The 21,301-nt window shown below is 38.3% G+C and overlaps 1 protein-coding gene across 1 annotated transcript in view; it reads right to left on the bottom strand.

The window, feature by feature from the left end:
- Window positions 1-1,178: 1,178 nt before the first annotated feature.
- LOC149931646 (nephrin-like) overlaps window positions 1,179-21,301 on the bottom strand; it is a 158,087-nt gene continuing 137,964 nt past the window's right edge. Inside the window, exons 11-23 of the mRNA XM_090156541.1 lie at window positions 20,806-20,942; window positions 16,919-17,072; window positions 16,043-16,101; window positions 15,664-15,907; window positions 14,827-15,132; window positions 13,299-13,619; window positions 7,498-7,806; window positions 6,320-6,607; window positions 4,993-5,166; window positions 3,875-4,026; window positions 3,749-3,812; window positions 2,458-2,552; window positions 1,179-1,922 (exon numbers count right to left, since the gene is read on the bottom strand). Of these exons, the coding sequence (XP_090012667.1) occupies window positions 1,587-1,922; window positions 2,458-2,552; window positions 3,749-3,812; window positions 3,875-4,026; window positions 4,993-5,166; window positions 6,320-6,607; window positions 7,498-7,806; window positions 13,299-13,619; window positions 14,827-15,132; window positions 15,664-15,907; window positions 16,043-16,101; window positions 16,919-17,072; window positions 20,806-20,942 (2,639 nt within the window). The 3' untranslated portion in view covers window positions 1,179-1,586. The remainder of the gene's footprint in view (window positions 1,923-2,457; window positions 2,553-3,748; window positions 3,813-3,874; window positions 4,027-4,992; window positions 5,167-6,319; window positions 6,608-7,497; window positions 7,807-13,298; window positions 13,620-14,826; window positions 15,133-15,663; window positions 15,908-16,042; window positions 16,102-16,918; window positions 17,073-20,805; window positions 20,943-21,301) is intronic.

The raw sequence follows: 21,301 nt of genomic DNA, 5'->3' as shown, positions 1-21,301 counted from the left end.
GAAGGATTCAAGTTTATTTTTAACTCAGATAATTGGATAATTGTTTATGTTCTTTTTTTGGATAGATCCCAAATTTGCCCAATTTTAAAGTAAAAATTTACATAAACTAACCCAAAAGTTTGGTAACTGCAGTTGCCTATTTCTTTATCTTTAAAAAAATAATCAGCTAGGCTAATACCCAAAGCAAAACCTAAGGTAAGTTAAATAAATAGACCCCTGAGGAAAGTGCGGGTCACAAATCAGCATATTAAGCTGGCAGCTCTGCTCACGGTTGAGTTATGCTATGTTGTATCCCAGCATTTGGTAATTTCTATGTACATTTTCATTTTGACCGAAGTAAACGGCGATAAGGCCATATTTATGCAAATTTCCAGAAATATCAACGCATAGCCACATTAATATTTTTAACTAATATGTAACCTTTATTTTGCCAAGTGAAAGATAATAACTCAAGTTTGATTAATTTTAAGTTTTAATTATCTATTTTGTAAAGGATAAGCCATGTGGTTTAGTCTACAGATAAAACGTTCAAATGTTGGCCCCTTGATATTAGGCTTAGCTTCTTATAGGCTTAAAGATTAATTAAATACTAGTTATTTACTAAATTATTTCCGTAACAGAATAGCTTCAATTATTATAAACAAAAAGAAATTTCCAAGTAAAGAAAAAAGATTTACCAGTCAAGAAGATTCAAGATATTTGGCTAGTAGCTAGTGGCTTTATGTTTTTGTAAAATATTGAGAAATAGGAGGAGTCTTATAAATTTGAACGGGAAATATTATCAAATGATGTTACAGAATTTGAACTGGACGATCAATTTTATGTCACTCAAATTTTGGGTAATGCTTAGACGAGCTGGGCTAGACATGTCCTTTCCATATTGACCCAACCTTTTTTGGAGTGTATATTATGTACTTACTTGTCTAGATTTTTTGGTGTCTAGGCCTTTAAATTATACAGTAAATCGCATTTCCACAAAACCTAACTCCTCTAAAATAAAGTACCTAAATTGGTGTTACTTATCAACCTTGTTTGCGCTTGGACAGTAATCAATTTAGATGCCGTCATATTAAGTATTATATTTATTGAGCATTACAAATATTATTTTTTTCGCAAATAGTTATGTACGAAAGTTTGACGAAAACTTTCTCGGTATCGCGCGAAATTTTTCTCGTTTTTTGGTAAGAAATAAACGAAGTATCAAAATATATTCCTTTAAAACCGCAACAACAGAGTTTTGTAAGTTTCGTGTCCACACACCTCACCATCGCGACACACCGTCCGACACCCATATCGCGCTAAATGTTTCACGTGGGTCAATTCGTAGAAATGACCTTTTCCATAACCCCCTACTTTGGGGTCGCGAGCTGACAAAAATACCATCTAGAAACACAATATATTTCGACTGACATATATTTTTGAACCCCGTTTCACGACTATCTTTGCATTTTTGTTTTTTTTTTGGGTTCGTATAGTTTCAATAATTGGTTAACTAAAACGCACCAATTGTGTTACTGGAAAGATCCGCTTCAAAATTTGGCTACGGGCGCGGGTTGAAAATCGAGTGTTTTTGTCGCGTCGCCTCGCTAAACCGCGTGGCTTCCGATTCGCCCGATGATGGTGCTTCCGGTGGAAAGCCTGCTCTGATGGTTTGGAAGACCGGAATGAGGCCCAGGGTGCACTGGGTGGGAACTGGGGGGCCCCGAACCTGCCTCAGGCGCGTGCACCATCAGGTCAGCCGCAACTCGGCCGTCGTCCGTGGAATGTCTTTGCTGCTTCCTCTTCCTGTCCAGCGTGTTAAGTTGAACGGGCGGCGCGTCTAACGCGTATTCGCTGACAGCAGCCTCCCCCGACGGGTCGCCTGGTGGAAAATCTTGGTCACGAGACTGCTGCGTTTCTTTCAAAGTGACCTCTCCGTTGTCCTTCGAACGGGAAAAGGAGAACGGGTTTATTTAACACCCACTAATATAGACTTTGTTTCGCTCCAAAATGTAAACGCCACCATTTTTAACAAAACCTGAGTGGCAACGCTGTCGCTTATTAGCAGGCGGTAAGAAAAGTACCATTGAATTTGGTATATTCTAAATAACCAGACTCTACAATGTTGATTTTTTGTGTATAGCTCAGCTGAAGTACGTGATTAGAATATTTTTAAAAATAAAATAAAATATAAAATATAAATAAAACCCTGAGATATCGTTATTTAATTGCATAAAATGGTCTTTCTAGAGAAGTTAAACGATAAATCAGTTGTGGTTCCCAATAATATCTACATAATTAGAATCTAAAAAAACTTTCCACTCTTTATGCTCAAAACGGTGAGCAAAAGCCACAAATTCCCAAGTGCAATCTCTGTGTAGAGACTGCTAATGGCGGATAAAGTGAAGCGCAATGGCAGAAATGGAGACTTTCATGTTTTTTTCGGGAAACAAAGTCTATTTCTAAGTATATAATTACCTTCAAGCTTCGTCGACGAATTTTGATGACATCCGGAAAATTTTCTTGTTTGTGGTTTGAAGAGGAACCGGTTATCTTTGGTACTGTAGGAATTTCTAAACGAAATAAACGGATACAGTTATTCACTGTGCGCTTAAAAACAGCTTTGGCAAAAGTCCTTTATGCTGTTATGAAGTTAATAACGTCAATTTATTTTATAACATTTTATAGATATATGATGTATATATTAAACTTATAATTAATTAACTTTGTTAATGTAAAATACTATCATAACCAGGAATCGAACCCGGGTCTCTTTGTTACAATGCGGATATCTTACCGCGGGGCAATACGGTAATGTTTAAGTTGCTGAATTCCAGGCTAAGGAAGGGCCTTTTTGTACTTTTGTTGACCTTTGTTTAATGATCGAGATAACGTTTTGATTTAATATTTATTCATAAGTATTATTGGGTTTTTTTCAGCCGTATATTATTATCTATTAATTTTTTTAAAAGGGATTTTGTTTCTTCCGCGAAATAGTTCATTTGTGACGGACCGGTCCAGTTGAGTACGTCTTGATTTTATTGGTTTTCTATTCGATTTAAAATTTATGATATAATTTCATTAATGTAGTGATACTGGTTTGAGGTGTCGTTTAGTCGAATTCAATTTAAATTTATTTCACAATTATATTCAGTCAAGTGGCTTTGTATGCCTTGTATTATTAATGGTAAGGTGTTTTTATGTACTTAAAATGGCTTGGTTTCCAAGTATTTGAATTTGAAATTATTTGTTGCTTGATTGCGTTATTATATTTTTCCAATTGGTTATTTTGACTCTGAAGCCTGACCGATTAGGTTATCAAAAAAAAAATTCTATTGGTTATTTTGGTTCGGAAACTATCGATTGGGGTACTGTATATTTTTCTATTGTTAATTTTTGGTTCTTAAACCTTATCGATTGAGGTATTATATATTTTTATTTTTTTATTTTTGTTGTAATGGTGAGTTTACTTGTATTATGTTTTCACTGCTACTATGTAGTTTAGAATATTTTGAATAAATTGAACTTGGTTGTTGCGGCTCAATTATTTCATTCAGCGCAGGAGGTTTGAAACTCTAATACAATTGCACCGAGGAGAGGTAATATTACGGTCTTCACCGACTTGTATTCATATTATTTTAGATTTTCAATGGGTAAGCGAGCGTAGTAACCAGCACTTGCTGATTGTTTATGTCACTGGGTGTCACCAGTGTCTGCTAAAAGTATTCAAACTACGCACAAAACCAGGAGGAACTGAAATGCGGCCTACCTATGCATTGGGCGTTCATTTTCGAAGGAAGATTTCCGTTCATTTTCTTGTGTTTCCTTCCGTTCTAAAGATTCAATAAAATTTAATTTAAAGGCTCTTAGTGCGATAAAAATGGAAATCACAGACCTCTTCCAAGGGCGCTTCTGAGGATCCGGTTCTGATGGCGGGTTTCTCGGCCAAAGGGAACAATGCCTCGCCGTTGATGGTTTCGTGGTATTTATTGGGCGTGTACATGGCCGCTGAATCGCTGGTTTCCTTCCTAGTAGAGGCTTCTTTATCTGCTTATCGATATTACAAGATTTCGTTAAAGGACCATACTATCAAATTTATAATTATTATACGTTAAGTGTGTCAGCTCACGTGTTGAATTTTTGCTGACAACCATTTGTAGAATTTTACACTAACTTATACTAGAGACGTTTCGAAGGCAATTTACTTTTTAGTCAATTGAATAAACTGGCTATAAAAGGGAATAACCGCGTTGCGCATGACACAAGAATCGGCCATCTTTGAAAAACGTGATATACTCGTACTTAATAATAATAATAATAATCAGCTTGGCAAATACCCAAGGCACCACCTTAGGCCTAAGTCATCAAGTGACTTTTGAAGCCTTTAATTCAGGTGGCCGGGTTACACTGCGTAGGAGGGTGGTGGCAAGCCCTGCATGCCACGTGATCGAGCCAACAGCTCCCTACACTAACTATTACCGTTAACCTCCACAAGTTTTTGTGGAAGGGGAAACCGAAGAGCTCGGGGCAAAACCCCTTAAACCAGTGGGGAGAGAACTTGCAAACTCAACGCAGAAGGAGTTGTTCCAAGTTTTCACCCAGTGCCACAAGCTGGGATCGAACCCGGCTCCTCTTGCTGCGAGGCGAAAGTGCTAACCACTTTAGAACGGGTTATTACGCACTTTATTCCTGGTAGAGGGATGGGATTATAAGTTTGATAACCACCCAAATGGTTAATTAGTGGAACACAAAATAACAAAAAATTATGGACAACGTTAAGTTAAGTCGTTAGGCCTAATACGTCATAGTAACAACGTGGTGACCATGCCTAGACGCACTTTGTTTAAAGACGCTACTTTTTCCGCTAGAAGCGATTATCTTTTGGGAATTACGTCACTCGTTCGTCACGCCCACGGTGCTATCAGTATTTATTTCGGCTGGCACACTTTCGGAGCATATTTACAGACTAATGGCGATTCTTAAAGCGTGGTATTTGGGTGTTGGCATCTTTACCTTTGGCTCTTTGTCGGGCTCTTTTCCTTTTGATGAAACAAATGACGAGGGCCACATTCAGCAGCAGAAGGAAGACGCCGACGGACGAAATGGCGCTCAAAGTAGTCCACGAAATGTCGTTGCTTTTCTTGTCCACTTCCTTCGGGTAATAGCCGTTTTTGGATAGCGGAGCCTCTGAGAACCAAAAATTTAGCTCAAATGTCAAAATAACAGTAATTGCTTTAGGGTTAGGGGCATTTACACGTTTTGTACATGTTGGTTAAAGCTTTGTTTTCATACAACCGAAAATATTCAGTATTCAAATATTATCAAACGCAAAATATAGATTTCCGGTCAATGCTATTAAGAACGTTTTATCTCGCCTAAATTGGCCTATAAAGGGAGAGTAACCATAGATGGAGAGGTAAAGCTTCCATGAGCACTCACAAGTGACGCAACAGTTAAGAACGTTGTTAAAGATCCTGCTGCAAAGTATATATCACAACGATATTTCTATACACCTTGTAGCAGGATGATAAATTGCAATTTTCGACTACGCGCCACTAGCAAGGGCGGATTAACCCTTTCGGCGCCTTTAGGCACAGAAAAATTAGGCGCCCCCTGTCATTGGTCAGCTAAGGAGGGGCGTATCGGTTTTTAATAAATAAATAAATATATTTTAGTTTCCCCAAACCTTTTCAGCGTTATTTTTAGTAGGGGAAAGCCAAGTACATGGACCGTGGGGCTTTATCAGAGGTTTGGCGCCCCTAGAAAAATGGCGCCCTAGGCACGTGCCTACTTTGCCTAATGGTTAATACGCCCCTGGCCACTAGTGAGTGTTGACGGAGGCTTGACCTTCTCTGATCGGCTTATTCTTCCTTTAATAATATAAACTTAAATGTTTTCGTTTTTTTTATCGTAACTTTTATAACAATGCAAAATCTGGGATTGAGCTCCATTTTTAAAATTTTCAGTTTTTAAAGTATAGACTGATTCACAAATCGCACCTTGCAAACTTTATGGCGGGATGAGGATATATGTTTTATTATTAGAATAAAAATCATTTCTGACATTATTTAAGGGTCGGTTCACATATAATATTACGCAGTTAGGGGCATGGTATTATTTTATTTTCCAGGGGGAGGTAGATCAAGTAAATGTTACGTCACATAACATAAACCGAACCTTAATTATCAATTAGTTTAGGGTTTAATAGCCATTTTATAGAATTTGGTTCATCAATTAATATTTTTTAAAGAAATTTATTTATTTTAAGGTTAAGGAGAGAGGCTCTTACCAATTAGTCATTTTTGTTAAGAGAATGAAAGTGGGTGTTTAAAACGCTTACCGAGAGTTTCTGTGATAATTTCTTCTTTGGAATAGTCGCTGTCTCCCAGAGCATTCCTGGCCATCACCCAAAAGACGTACTTGGTTTCCGGAAGCAAATCGTTGACGACGTAAAAGGAGACATTGGCCGGAAAAACGTCTCGATAAATGAAATCTTTGGCTGAAAACTGACGGTATCGAACCCGGAAATATTGTTGGAGACCACCGGCGAATCCCGGTGTCCAATGGATGATGGCGCTTTTGTGGGTGACGTTCATTAATTTCACTTCCGTCGGCACGTCCGGTTTCCCTGCGATGGTTTCAATAATTGAAAAAATTAACTGACAACGGCCAAAGTAAATGAACCGGAATTATGCAAACTGTCCCGAAAGTATTTTCTTTGCATGGAAACACGAGTGGCCTTGAACATTAAGGAATGTCAATAATTCTGTTTCCAATTTGTACCTCATCAATGCCTCCTCTGAACTCCTTTTTCTACCTCTGACGAGTTTCCCACAATCATAAAATTATGATTATTCGGATATGCTTATTTTCAGGTCAATTCTACGTCAATTCACACATCGATATCAGTGATTATTTGACTAAATCTGAATATAATTTTATGCTTATGCCATAACTGACCCATAGGCTAATAATCTTTTTGTATTGCTCACGAGAGAGCAGAGGCAAGTTCACTTTGGCAAAACGTTTATACCATCCACAAAGAAAATGGTTCTTGTACGTGAAATAGAGATTTATATAACTACGGCTCATTTACGTTACTTTGATGACAGAATTTGTAAAATTATCGCGATTTTTGTTATGAAGATTATAATATATGATCTTTAAAAATTGAAGCGCGCAACTAACGTCATTAAAATGAAACATGTAACTAATCCGGCTCAAAGCAGTTTTCAATAGTCGCTTATTTCCTGTAAATTTCATCGCCTGTATTACTCTAGCTCAAGTTGTAAGATTAAAAAGTTACAATTCGTTGTGGTATTTTCTCGTTTATAAATAATAGTTTAACAAACTCAATAACGAATTATTGTAATATTTTTTATTCCGGGGATCTCACGAAGGGACGCCGTGGTTGCGTAACTTTAGAAAGATCGGCTGATGAATTCTTTTCTGGTAAAACATTATATACTTCTGATATTACTATAGAAATAGAAGGTGCTGTATACGAGAGGTAAATACCTTTTTGTCGCAGGTGAATTTGTTCCCTGTGTTCGCCGAGCTCGTTCTGGGCGACGCAGATGTAGTAGCCGAGGTCTTCTTTGTCGACGGCGCTGACGTAAAGGACACTCTCCCAAGTGGCGTTCTTCAGCTGAAGGAGCTGCAGGGCGTACTTGCTGAGTTGCGTGGTTCCGTTGATGAGCTTCTCGTCGTGGTACCAGTAGAATTTGACGGCTGGGAACCCTTCAGAGACGCAACTTAAGGCCGCTGTCTCGCCCAAATCAGCCGCCACGCTCAGACCTTCGACGTTGACCCTTATTTTGGGAGCAACTGAGCGAGAAATACACGTTTCAGTTTAGAATCCAACAACATCAAAGAAAACCGGATGCATTTGATTTTGATATTGGTTAAAATAAAATATAAACCAATCATAATATATATTTATTAAGTAATTTATTAAAAAACTTATAACAATTCCAAACTTCCATTCTAAAAGGTGGTCGCATCTTGGAGGATTTAAGTAGTGAAGGAGAAGGAGTAGCGATCGGGTTGAGATTTTGGTTTCAGTGTTGGGGAAGTTGAAGCCACGCCCTCTGAGTAGGGGTTATTTTATCTCCACTCCCTCTGTATGCGGCTTAGGCAACTGTTCTATTATTTTGCCTTAGTTAATTATATAGCTTAAGGATTGTCCCTACTCCGCGGGCAGGACCCCAGAAGCTACGAGTTTGCTACTCTGCTGGCTGTGGTCATCCAAAGTTCCCATTCAGAAAGGTTTATTCTCAAAAATTAAAAAAATAAAAAAATCTCGATCCTTCAAAAATGGCAATGAGCATGTCGGAAATTTCATACTATCGATTGATTTAAGTAGTCGCAGTATGTTACGCTATATCCGGTAGTTTAGTCAAATCATAAACTAAATACCTGTAAATTTTGGTGCCCAAGACTTAAATTGGTACCGTGGACTGTATATCGAAGCATTTCATTAAAATCACTCACGTCGGCATAACAGACTGCCACGGTTTTGAATTTGACCAATACTTTATCGATAGTTTGATATTTCGATAACAGCTTCTTCCGCACACGCGCATTTCCATTTTTGACAGATCATTATTTTTTTGTCAGATTTGATTTTTAAAGGAAAGCCTCCCTGGAAGATGTTTCATTAATCTATCAACTATATAGTCCAAAGAATAAAACATAAAAACTACATCGAATACCGCAAAAGCAAAAAGTGGTGGGAATTAAAAGTTTTAAAACTCTCTTTGTCATTTATTAATTTATTTTATCAGATAGGAAAAAATTCTAGCTTCGTTTGAAATTTAAAGGGAAATGAATAGATGCCGGAATTTAATTTAAATGGGCGCTTACGGGAAGTGAAAGGGGCCACATTATTTTCTGGGAAGGAGATTCCATCAACTTCAATTGAAATAAGGAGAAGGAATAATGGTCTCGAATGCTCATTCATCCAAACACTATCTGGAACTTAGGAATTTTTCATTTCCATTAATTTATTCTATTGTCTGCAATTGGCCGAAATAGTGAGTGGGTGGGTATTTTGCTGTTATTTAGTAATCAAAAGGTTACAGACGTAAATTTTTGTGTTCGCTGGTCACTGACCTCACATGAAACCAAATGTTGGTCGTTGATATCCGTCGTCACTACAATAAAATCCCTAAGGCAATAAACGTTTTAGGTTTAAATCTATTTCACTGACGAGTTTTGTATTGGTGACAACATTTTGGAAAATGGCGGATAACAACTGCTTCAAGTAAGCGATGACTGCCGTAGATTTAAGCCAATTTCGGTCAAACTTTTAATGCTGTTTGATCACATACAACAGATGATACCCAATGTTTCAATGGCATCTGTTACTTTCAATAACTCCGATAATTTAAGCCAATTGGCTTTAATTCCATCTAATTGTGTCTCGTTAATTTTAAGTAATTTTTGGCAGTTAATAAGAAATAATTAAATTAAAATAAATTTTTTTAATCCTATCAAGCGGTAGTAATCTAGACTAACTCACGTAAATAAAATTAATGATGAAGATTTTTATCCCGACAATACGGAAGATGGCACTACACAACATTAAGGGGGTTTCTCTCTTCTTTTAAACAAAGGCGCGTGACGCACGCTCTGTGCCATGTGTTAATTGGATCGTGTAACCAACCATTCGCCTTGCGCCTTGTTCAATATATATCTTCCTCATTCATTTTTTTGGGAACTCTTTCTTTAGAATATGCCCAAAATCAATGATATTGAAAAGCATTAAGGGTCTTAGCTTTCCTTCAACATTTTGGTCAGAAGAAAATAGGCTAGTTTGCGAGGAAATGGAGGAGCGTGGGTTCGGTCGTTTTTACTGAGAAGAAAGCTACTCGATCGAATTAATATTTCGCTCACTAGCTAATGAAAGAAAAGCTCTGGCGTACCATTACGATTATACTCGAACACACCGTTATCTGTGCCTCGGCCGGAAATATTGCGCTTTTCACCGATTGTCAAATAACAGTAAACCGAGGAAATAATTAAAAAATATCAAATTACTCTTAGATAATAAAGCCACGTTCACACGTACCCTCTGAAACGATTTGCCTCATTTCGCTCTCGCAACGGTTCTAGCGTTTAGAAAACTCTCCTTTCACACGTCCGATTTCCATTGCGTTTCGAAAAGTGCGCATGGGTAATGCAGTCACACAATTAGGAGTTCAACTGCCCATGCGTTTAAAATACGATACATTATATTTAAAAAGGTACGCACGCAGAGTACATTTGATGTTAGACTTAAGGTGCCTTACAGATATCAATTTTAGATTTATTATTTTTTTTTAATTTCTTTACTATTTAGTTTGATAAATTTTGAAAATATGATTTTTCTTTAAACTGTATAAATCAAATGACCGTTCATCTAACCAAACCTGTTGAGATATAGCAGATAAGTTCAGATAGGCTATCTCGGGTACATTTTGAGATCAGATCGTTTAGTTAGCAGAATGTAAAAGATACGCGTGATCTTACCAATGGATTATTTTCAGATATCTTAGAAGAATGGCCTGAATTACCTGATCAGATGACCGTTGGAAGCGCTAACGTTGAAAATAGACCGCATTAGTAACTCCGGAATTGTGAAGGAAAACCGAAAGGAAAGATTCTTCTTATTTAAAAACATATATTTGAAAAGCGGAGAGCGAGCAGACGAGGAGAATTCGTGTTTGGAATGGTTGAAAAGAGAAAAGTTGGGCCACTAGCAGCGGTCGCTTGCTCTGTTGGGCCAGAAAAGCTCGTTGGACCGTCCAAATTCCCGATGAACGGACGCTTTGGCCCCCCACGTTGATCGATCGGATGGTATCGGAGGGACGTGTGCTGGGCTCAGCCCTCACTCCCTTATTAACGAACCCTCCACGCCGCCTCTAGCTTTGTTTTTCCTAAAAAGGAATTTTTGAAAATAGCCCACTGACCCGAGATTAATTTAATTTACAACTCCCGGAACTCCGCGACTGCAGTTGGGAGGTAAACCAACAAAAACAACTCTTTCTGCCCGTTGCCGCTCGACTAAATTTTGAGGTTCTAAACTATTCCTAAAATGGGGCTTCAAGCGTATTTTTCAACTTTAAATGACGGTTTACGCGTAAATCATTCAATATCGTTTTTTAATCGCAATTGTTCCTGTTTTACGATACACTAGATGCAAATTATTTGTTTATTTTGCAAATGAAAATTAAAAGACAAAGTATAAGGGTACTATAAATACTCTGATGAAAAATTTTGAAAAGTTATATTTTTTTACTATTGGACCAAACATTTTAAACGCCGGAAAAAAGCTTCAGAAATGCCAAAAAAACAGCCCAAACATTTGGGAACGAGCTTTCGTTCCAAAAGTTAAGTGAGATTTTTTCCAAACGTAAAGTGATATTTCCCCACAAAAGTAACGAATAGTATAAAATTTTGCTTCCTAACGAAATGTGAGACTCTTGTTTCTAACGAAAAGTGAGATTTTTATTTTAAAACTTGAGTGAGATTTTGGTTCTAAATTTAAAATGAGATTTTGGTTCCATAAGTGTAGTGAGAATATGAACTGAAGTATTGTAAAGTTTTGTGATATTGTATTGTGAGATTTATTTAAGAAAATTATAAATATTTTTTTGATATAATTTGTTCCCTTCAATTCAATATTCACTTACACACTGTGTTCGAAGTATTTCCAAAAATCCTGGTCCTCTTGTTGAGGGGTCATTTGATTAAGCTCACATTGAGCTAGATATTTAGAAAGTTAGTGATAGCTTACGACGTACTAAATGTAAAATGAAGTTGTGAATGAGTGCTGCCGAAATATGTATTTTGCGATGCTCTGCCACGCCGCCGCCGCCGATATTTTCTCGGTGCGCCGTTATTATTTTTGATCTGTTCCTTTTTCCCAATTAATTTCTAGTTTTAAGTATTTAAGTCTCAAACGTTATTGGTAAGGCATGGAAACAGTAGCACTGGTAACTACTTTTAGAATAAAGAAGGCACGCGTTAGATACTAGTTCTTTTGTTTATTATTTTTAAATTTTTAATATTATTAAACTCAAATTTAATTCTTAAGCCCCCGCCGCTGAATATATTACCCTAACGCCGCAGAATAACATTTGTCAGCACGTCTCAGCGCGCCGCCGCTGATCATTTTTCATCGGCGTCGGACTATAATCGAGCAGAGTAATTTGGCCAAATAAAGAAACTATTTTAATTATAATCAATTATTATAATCAATAATAAAAATTTCTATAATAAGTAACATAATTTTCTTAAGAATGACACGATTTCGGTTATTTATAGTCTATCGCGAATGTTTCCGAAGAGAAAACCAGAAAAACACTACCCTCTTTGTGGAAACAATTCCCACAGTTTAAATAATCATAATCCGCTTAGCTAATACCCAAAAAATCGCACAGACATCAGTCAACTAGTGACTTGTGCGGCTAATTACCGATGGCCGAGTAAAATTGCCCTTGAATCCACGTGACCCAACATTAACTACTTCCGCTAACTTCATTTAGTTCTATGATAAGGGGAACCGATGGCCTCGGGGAAAAACACCTTAGATCTCCTCTCTAACCAGCAGGGAGATTACTTACGAAATCAACGTGGGAGAAGTGGTTAAGAGTTTTCATTGAACCCGACATCTCTTGAAAAAACGCGTTCGGTTCTCAAGTTGGAAAATTACTTTCTTCAGAAACAGTTAATTTTATGTTCTGATTCAATAATTTATAATAAGTTTGATACAGCAAAAGTTATTTTTTTTTGTTAAAAGCCTTTCCGTTTACAATAAGCCAAAGGTTGGTGGCGATTTCTCGGGCACTGTTGGTTTAGTGACACTTCGAAAGAGAAATGGTTCGCGGAGAGTTCTTAATTTTTAAACACGAAATGATTTATATGGTCATTGCTGAATCAGACTATCAATTAAAAAATAAAGTCGGGATAATAGGAAGGGTCATACTTATGTTTATTTTAATAGTTTAGTTTTTTCTCTAAAAGGTGATCTGTGTACCATGGAATAAGCGACTAATTTCCGCCAACTGAATAGCGCGATAGTAACCAATATTTTTCATCCATTTTGGCAAAGATATGTATAATTAGCCATAGAAATATTTTAAGCATTCGTTTTGATTAGTCAAGTAGGAAAATTGTTTTCCGGGTACCTGAAAGACTCGTATAAAAATGGCGGAGACGGAGAACTCGTAATTGGAACCCTTGATGGAGGACGGACGTGGTGGCGCTTACAAAATGGCCGAATCGGAGCGCGGGTAGTAAAAAAGAAGAGCCGGAAAGACAATAAAGGGTCTTACATTTGACGTAGAGAGAAACCGGTTTCTTCTCCTTCTCGCCCAATCCGTTGTAGACGGAGCAGAAGTAGATGCCGGCGTCCTGACGGGTCACGTTCCTGACGCTGAAAGTGGAGTAGCCTCCTGGATGAGTTAGGACTTCCATTTTATTGTTGTTGCTGTTGTTGCCGGCGCTGTCCACTCTGGGCAGGACGCCACCGTCCGAGCTTTGCCACTCGAAAAGGTCCGTCGTCATCGGGTTGGCCGAGGCCCGGCATTCGAAAACCGCGTCCTGGGACTCGGAGACGTGCACCGAATAGGTCAAGTTGGAGATGCCGGCTGGGTCTGAGAAAGATAGCAAATACTCGGTTACCGACGGCGTTGAAGAAGACCGGATTCCTAAACAGAAGAAAGAGTCGCCGAGCCACTATAGATATATAGCCTCAGATTGATCCGCAGTCACGTAGCCGCGACAAAGAAAAATAGACTCCATTAGCCATATTACTTCTTGGCTCTACTCCCCGAGACAATGTCGATGTAAATCAACTCTCGCTTCGTCTAACATACCTGAGAACTGAATTTAATCCATAAATTACATAAATTTACTATCAAAAATGAACCGAACACGTTTTCTCAACATACTCGACAAATATAAGTCACCGTCACACATTAAAGGGACTATTCGCAAAGGGAGCCTACTGTTCTGTTTCTTATCAGGAAAACCGGAAGTATATACAATATCTCTGGAAGCAGAAATCATCCGTCTATTCTGCTTATTTTATTCACTTGAATTTTCCAAAAAAATTCGGAAGATTAATATCGTTCGGAGATAATAACGTCCAATACTGACTGATGTGGTGGACAGATTCTCCATTCACAGTTTCGTTATCTGAACCGATGTATTAAATAAAATAGATCAGATATCAAGTATCAGCATTTATGTTCAGATATTATCAGGAAGGGAATAGAAAGCGTAAACCTGATTTGACTAAATGATTATTATCAGATATCAGAGATTTACGATCTTAATCAGTTGGCTGTTGGAAGCACTAAGAGACGCGAGTTTCAATTATGCATCCTAGATATATTTTTCCCGTGTGATATTTTGTATACTTCCGGTACAATTCACTGATGAAACTACTGACGTTTAAGCCGGAAATGACCAAAAATATGGCGTGAGCCTCATTCTGAAAAAGTTAATTTTCAATTTACAATCTCCAACTAATATTTGATTCTATTTCAAGAAAAATCGCGGAGGCAACATTTTTTGGAAATTTTTTTTGGAAATTGTGAAACGCGAGAGAAAAAGAGCAGCCCTTTGAGAAATATAGTTCAGGCTGAAAATTCTAATATCCCCAGTCTCGAGGGGAAAGAGGTGAAAGAAATAAACCGGAAATGGGAAAATTTTACGTCAAAGGAGTCGAGCGTTGTTCGGCCGAAGAAAGAGGTAAGAACATCCTCGGTTTTTTTTTCTTTTTGACCCCTTGTCAACTTCAAACGGCTTCTCGAAAAGAATTCTGAACTCGGCTCAGAAAAGTCGAAATAAACTTACAGAGAACGGCGACGATGATTTTGACTCTGGAAGATCCGACGGTGTTGGATGCTTCGCAGGTGAACTCGCCAGCGTGAGATCGGTTGACGGTCTTGAACTCCAAGACGGGTCCTCGGGGCATCAGAAAATGGCCCCAGGATTTCGCCGGGTCGAAGCGGGCGTCCTCGGTCAGAACGTGAATGCCGTCTTTGATCCAGACGTACGAGAGCACTTTGGGGTTTCCTCTCGCCGTGGCGTTGATCAGGGCGGAGTCTCCTTCCAGAAACTGAACCGACGTCGATTGCGGAATTAAGAAATCTGGCTTGACTGAGATGGTATTCGAATCGCCGGAAATGCCACGCCCAATAAGTCCGAAAGGGAAAAATTAATAAACGATGCTCTATTCTCTCTCTCGCTAAACACGTCGTTAGTTTGGTTTTTGGGGTAAAGTTTCTATTTTTGTTTCGATGCGTGACTTCAAAATCTCTTTATTATATGTTTTCAATTATAGCTATTTTAATTACTTTTTGCATTTAATTATAGTTTTAAATTGTTTTGTGATTCCTTTATGGTAACACAATGAGGTTAGAGTCGCGCTTATTACTCTAGAAAATTAATTTTTACTCTCCCTCTGATGTTTAAAATAGTTTTGATTTCTTAAATTTCATAAGTTAACATAATTTTGAATGTTCAGCAAACTGAATTGGCTCAAAACATTTATATAAAAAACAACAAAAAATCACCTAGTACACAATAGAGGATATACTATTAATAAAGTCAAATGAATGCAAATATGCGAATATTTTTAATGGAATGATAATTTTTTTAACTGTTGATAATTTTGTAAAAGGTACTCACATTGCACGGACAAGATCACCGAATCGTGGACACTCCTTTGCAGAACTAGATTGGTCGCCCTGCAAGTGATGACCGATTTATCATCCGCGTCCGTCACGTTCAGGTGATAAAGGCTACGCGTGGACTTTCCACCGTGCTGACCATCGGCCACTACGTCGTGTTGACCAATCAAAGCTTCTCCGTCCTTCCACCACTGAATGACGCTTTCGGGATGACTGCTGGTCGATTCGCAAATGATGGTTACCTGCCCCATATATAATATCCAAAAAGACACGCGACGCTAGGTTAAAATAAGCCTTTAGATAAGTCAATAGGAAGGCTATTGGAACGTTCTACATTTACTCAGTGCGGCAAAATAAACAAGTGCAAAACGGCTTACCGCTTCTCCGGATTTTGGAGACTTTGGGCTCGTTCGAATACTGACGGAGGCTGGTGGGACTGCAAATTAACATCATTGATTGAGTGATACCATAGGTTTCTCATCGCGCTCTTCCAGATAAAGTATGAAAGCTGGGTTAATTGACTAACAACAGATTTCCTCTGTGAAACTGCATTACGGTTCTCAAAATCGGAGTTATAATGGCTCAATAAATATCTTGGCGAATGTTTAGTTTATCAAAGACGAATAAAAATTCAACTTTAAAATACAGATCTCCATCGTTAAGAAGGTAAATTTAAATAAAATTAAAGGAATGAGGTATGACGAATATAAAATCATTATTTTTAGACGATATATTCTCCAAAAATGAGGGATAAATTGTACCTTTTGGCCAATTTAACAAAATAAACGGACCCAAACCAACCTCTCACAAAGCTGTCAATAAAATTAACAAATACTGCGTTTTTGAAAATTTCACCCATATTTGTTATTTTTAAACAAAAACAATGAAAGAGTTATCCAAAAATCGGCTCCCTTTAAAACCTAGAGTGAACTTTACAGTTCACTTTCCAAGGCCAAATTCGTTCTAAACTTAAGCGCTTGCTAACTTTTGAGTGCACCCGAAAACGTCGGAAAATTCCATTTTCTACTAATTTCTTTGCAAAATGTCATTCGTGCAAACTAATTCAATTAAATTTCATTATCCGTTGAAAAGTTCTTCTGGGAAATGGGTAAAAGGTTTTTGAACTAAAGGCAAAATATTTCATATATATTCAATGTCTATTTTACTTTTTTTTTGGATATTTCTTACTTCCTCGGAAGACAGTGTTTAAAGACTTCTAACAGGTCGAATAAAACAAGATGAATAAAACTTACAATAAACTCGTAAAGTGTGATTCGCCGATAGAGGTCTGGAAGTGGCCGCGTTCGTCGCTTCGCATCGAAAGGTGGCGTTGTTATCGCTCTCGTCTAGTTTGATACGCAATTCGCTGTTGACTTTACCCCGGTCGACTTGAACTGGAGTTTCCAACTGAAAGTTCAGTTTAATACCATAAGTAACGTGCGAAATATAAGAATGACACCCGCACCCTTGTTCGTGCATTGTTTACTGCCCCATTTATTAGCCACTGACAAATTATTATAAAAATTAGTAAACCCTTAATGGGAAAAATAAGTAATCCTTGAATGTCAGTTAAATTTAAATTCAACATATCCGATTGTGATAATAAAATGTATCTTGATGTTTATAAACTCAAGGTAATTAACGTAATAATTCAAAGTAATTATTATTTACAATGACATTTTGAAAGCGATTGTAAACTCACAAGGCTTCAAAACTCACAAGGCTTTGACCTCAAATGTAAAAAGCAAAGTCGATAGCGCTGTCTTTTACCATTACTGCGAAGAGAGGATGTACTAAAAAAATTACTCGAGTGTCATTCTTATTTTTATTACGTTACTAACGCTTATAAAATATAACGGAAATACACAATGCGTAAATATTTTGCCGAGGGATCTTGTTTATTGACGTAACAGATATACAAAATTCTTTGACCGTAAAAAGCTGGTACAGAAATGTTGCAGCCACCAAGTCCAACCAAATCCCGCGAATCGAATGTCCCGCAGACATGGCAATGGCGCATTAAGGGAGAACCATTTCGGAAAGAGACGATTTTAATAGAAAAACGGGCCGAATACATATTTGGCGGGGACGCGTGGAATCGGTCGCGCCCGCCAGACGGATAAAGCGGCATCGCCAGGGCCAGGGAGCAATGTTTGGGGCTATTAGTTCCGTAAATGTGACCCATTTCCCCCCGCTGTCAAGCGCAGACGCTTCGGGGCGGGGGCGACGTATCCACGAGGGGCGCTTGCCCTTTTTGCCAAACCAAGAAAAACGAGCGATTTCTCGGGAGTAGAACCGCGGAAACAGACGCCCAAAAAGAACGCATCCGTCGAACGCGCGGAAGCCCGAAGAGTCTTTCCGATGTCAAGCGAGTCAAATCGTTGGATATAAGGAGAATACGGCTTTGGACTCAACAAATCGTTCCTCAGCCAAAGCCGACTCGCTTCGGGGTCTCGTTTAAGGGCGAGAACGAACACGTCGGCCTTTAGCAACGGCGAATGTCCCCAGCGAAGGGATGAGCTCGGATGACGATCCAAGCAAACGGAAAAACCTCGTTTTAGAGGCGGAAAATATGGAAGGCGCTTTAAAAAGGATCATTTATTTCTGTCTCTCCACTTCTTCCGCCGAGATTTTGGCCAACCCTATAAGTAAATAGGATTGGCCACCGCGAAACCATCATTCTGTTGCGACATCGCTGTCCTGGAGGAATCCTAATCGGGTTATATAAACACGGACAACATAATGACACTCTTTTATACCCCCGAGTGCCCCCCCCCCCCGAGGGGTGCGTACTAGCTAGATATGTGGATACTAAAAGCGCTCTTTTTTACAATTTACCAATCTATTCGCCTGTTGTGGTGGTGTGAATTATTATTATAATAAATTATTTTAGAGGGAAAATAAGATTGAACCATTGAAAACTGACTCGAGCTTTTTAAGGTATCTCGTAAAAATAGATTATAAACTTCCACTTTTAATTATGTGGGAAATATTTATTGCCATAGGATTTTACCGTGTTTACCACGTTTGTACCGATTGTACTAAATATAAGTCGTAACATCCGACTTCCAAGTTCTAGTGTTATTGAGACCTAATCCACGTCTGGAGATCGATTGTATAAACGTTGGAACTCTGCAGGATCCAGCAAAGAACTCCCGCTTAACAAACTTTGCCGCGGTCGACGTCCACGTATTGCACTCCTCAATAAGACATCTCCTTCTAACGAAGGTATGAAACCACTGAGAGCTCCAGCCCACGATAGACTGCTTTTATATCGATTTAAAAGGTAAGGATAAGTCAAATACTGATTTCTTCCGTCTACGTCACGTTATCTCCCTCTAAGAAGCCAAAACATTATATTTGTAGAAAAAGCCATTCTACGAGAGAACCGAAGTCGTAAAACACGAGCCCGGGTTTTAAAAATGCCTCGGGGACTGTTGCACCAAACGACATTCGTGCTGATTGAGTCGATGGCAAAAAGCCATCGTTGATAAACTCAGACCCGAGGCGCGCTGGTTTCGTTCAGCTTTCCAAAGATAGCTCGAGTGTGACGTCATAATCTCTATAGTGGATGACGAGAGTTATCACCCGTTTCCCCGCCTTCGAAGCATGGCTGCCATTTTGGGGGAAATATTCAAAGAAACCTTCCCGCGAGGAGGAGGAATCGTGCTTTTCTTTAACCACACGCAATCTTCGCCTTCGCCTGGAAATCTCCCCGAGGGACTGCCACCCGCTGCAGGATGAAAATTTCCCTTCGCGCGGAATATATCTACGTGTTGTTGGGGAAATGGGAGACGTCGAGGTGATGATACAATTGGCGAGAACTCGAGCAACGTAGAGGTTGCCAAAGCAAACCTACGCGGAGAAACGGGAAAGAAAATTGTGACCTCGACGCTTGGGCTGGCTGGCGATTTCGGAAATGTGACTCGGATGAAAATATTCACGGGTGTATTGTAGACGTTGGAAAGACACATCAACGCGTCAACTCAAGAATGACTTCATTAATTCTTACTTATATTACTTGTATATTTAGCCTAAATGAGAATTTTTTGTTAATTGGCGCCTTTAAAATAGTTGCTTTTCTATTAATAATGTTTTTAAATGTCTCGCTTAGCTAAGATCAAAGTGTAGTATTTAAGCTTCCGTAAAAAGTATCTCACCACGTCAACCATTAAAATTGGGTCTCTTTTTTGAGATACACACATTCTACTAACAAATACACTTCGTAAAAAACATCGTTATAAATTTAAAATAGTCAATTTTACATAACAAACCAAAAATGTGTCCTTACTTTTCCAAGTAAGGGTATTTTAATATTTATAAATATCAGTAAGTCTAGGCTGATCCATAAAAATAATCGTCATCATTGTTCGTAAGGAATTTAATAGCTTGTTAAGAATATTCAGGTCTTAGCGACGCTATGGTCCTATGATCATTGTCGAAATTGACAATAATAAAGAAAAATCTCGTTAGGTACTTTTGCTATGTTGTCTTACACATTTTTGCAACGCTAAAGGTAGCGAATATCATATTCATCCGAAATAAATATAAGACGTTATTATTGAGAAGACCATACTTTTAAAAACTCAAATCGCGCTACTTCATTGAGGTACAAGTTTTTTATATTAAATCCCATAAGAGATATCTTCCCGAATTATTACCTTTTGAGTTTTATTAAAAGCGCTATCCTCTATTTCTTATATTCCTACGGCTGGTGGCTTTTTATTCGAGTTAAAACCGAAGAAAAAAGGGAAAGGTACCAAATCAAATGGCAAAATTTTGCATTAGCATTCAATGAGGTTTTCCAAGCGAGAGAAATAACGCAACGTTTCTGTAACATTCAAAATCGAGTTGATCGAAGTTTTCCCTGCATTGCGAGTTATCTTCTAGTCCCTGCAACGGAGCGGTAATGCAAAACCAGGGATCGGGGAACAGATATAACTCCCGGGGGTTAAGATAACCTGATCTTGCATTATGCATATACCAAACTTCAATCAAAGACTGGAATATTTATCTATCTCAAACGTAGATATGGTTGAATAGCCGAGATGGCATTGTGGAATGGTTGCTTAGTTTTTCTTCTCGGTTGAGTAAATTTCACCCCGAACTTTACGCGAGTGTAAAATGCATTTTAACTTACGGGTGTATCGCCTTTGAACCATCGCAAATTGGCCGCGGGATTTCCGCCGGAAGTGGCGCAGAGGAGCTTATGTTGATCACCGGCGTGAAGAATCATTCCATCTTTGGCATCTTCGATTAATGGAAAGTTTGGTGGGTCTTCAAAGAGAAATCCCAATCGTTAGAAAAAGATATCGACATAAAATAAAAATTAACTATAGAGTTTGTTTAACGGTGTTTTAGAACGATTCCAATGACAGGAAAGGTTATAATAAATTTCGGTTTATTCAGGGAGCCGACAATGAACCAAACGAATATCACTTATATCATTAAAGAAAAGTATCAGCGTGCGTGGAATATTTTATTTGTTAAATCTGATCTAGCCAAATTTTTTGTACTTAAAAACACCCAAGCTAATTGACGTTCTTAGCAGTTATCGCGCCACTGGTATAGGCAAGGTGGACCATAACCAACTTGAAAATTTGAAAAGAGTCCCAAATTTCAGTATTGGGTGAAAA

This window comes from Leiobunum rupestre, chromosome 8, assembly GCF_980474605.1.
Source record: "Leiobunum rupestre chromosome 8, qqLeiRupe1.1.hap1, whole genome shotgun sequence".
In the NCBI taxonomy this organism is placed as follows: Eukaryota; Metazoa; Arthropoda; class Arachnida; order Opiliones; family Sclerosomatidae; genus Leiobunum; species Leiobunum rupestre.
Note: the sequence above shows the minus strand (reverse complement) of the source record. Positions and strands in the feature narration are given on the sequence as shown.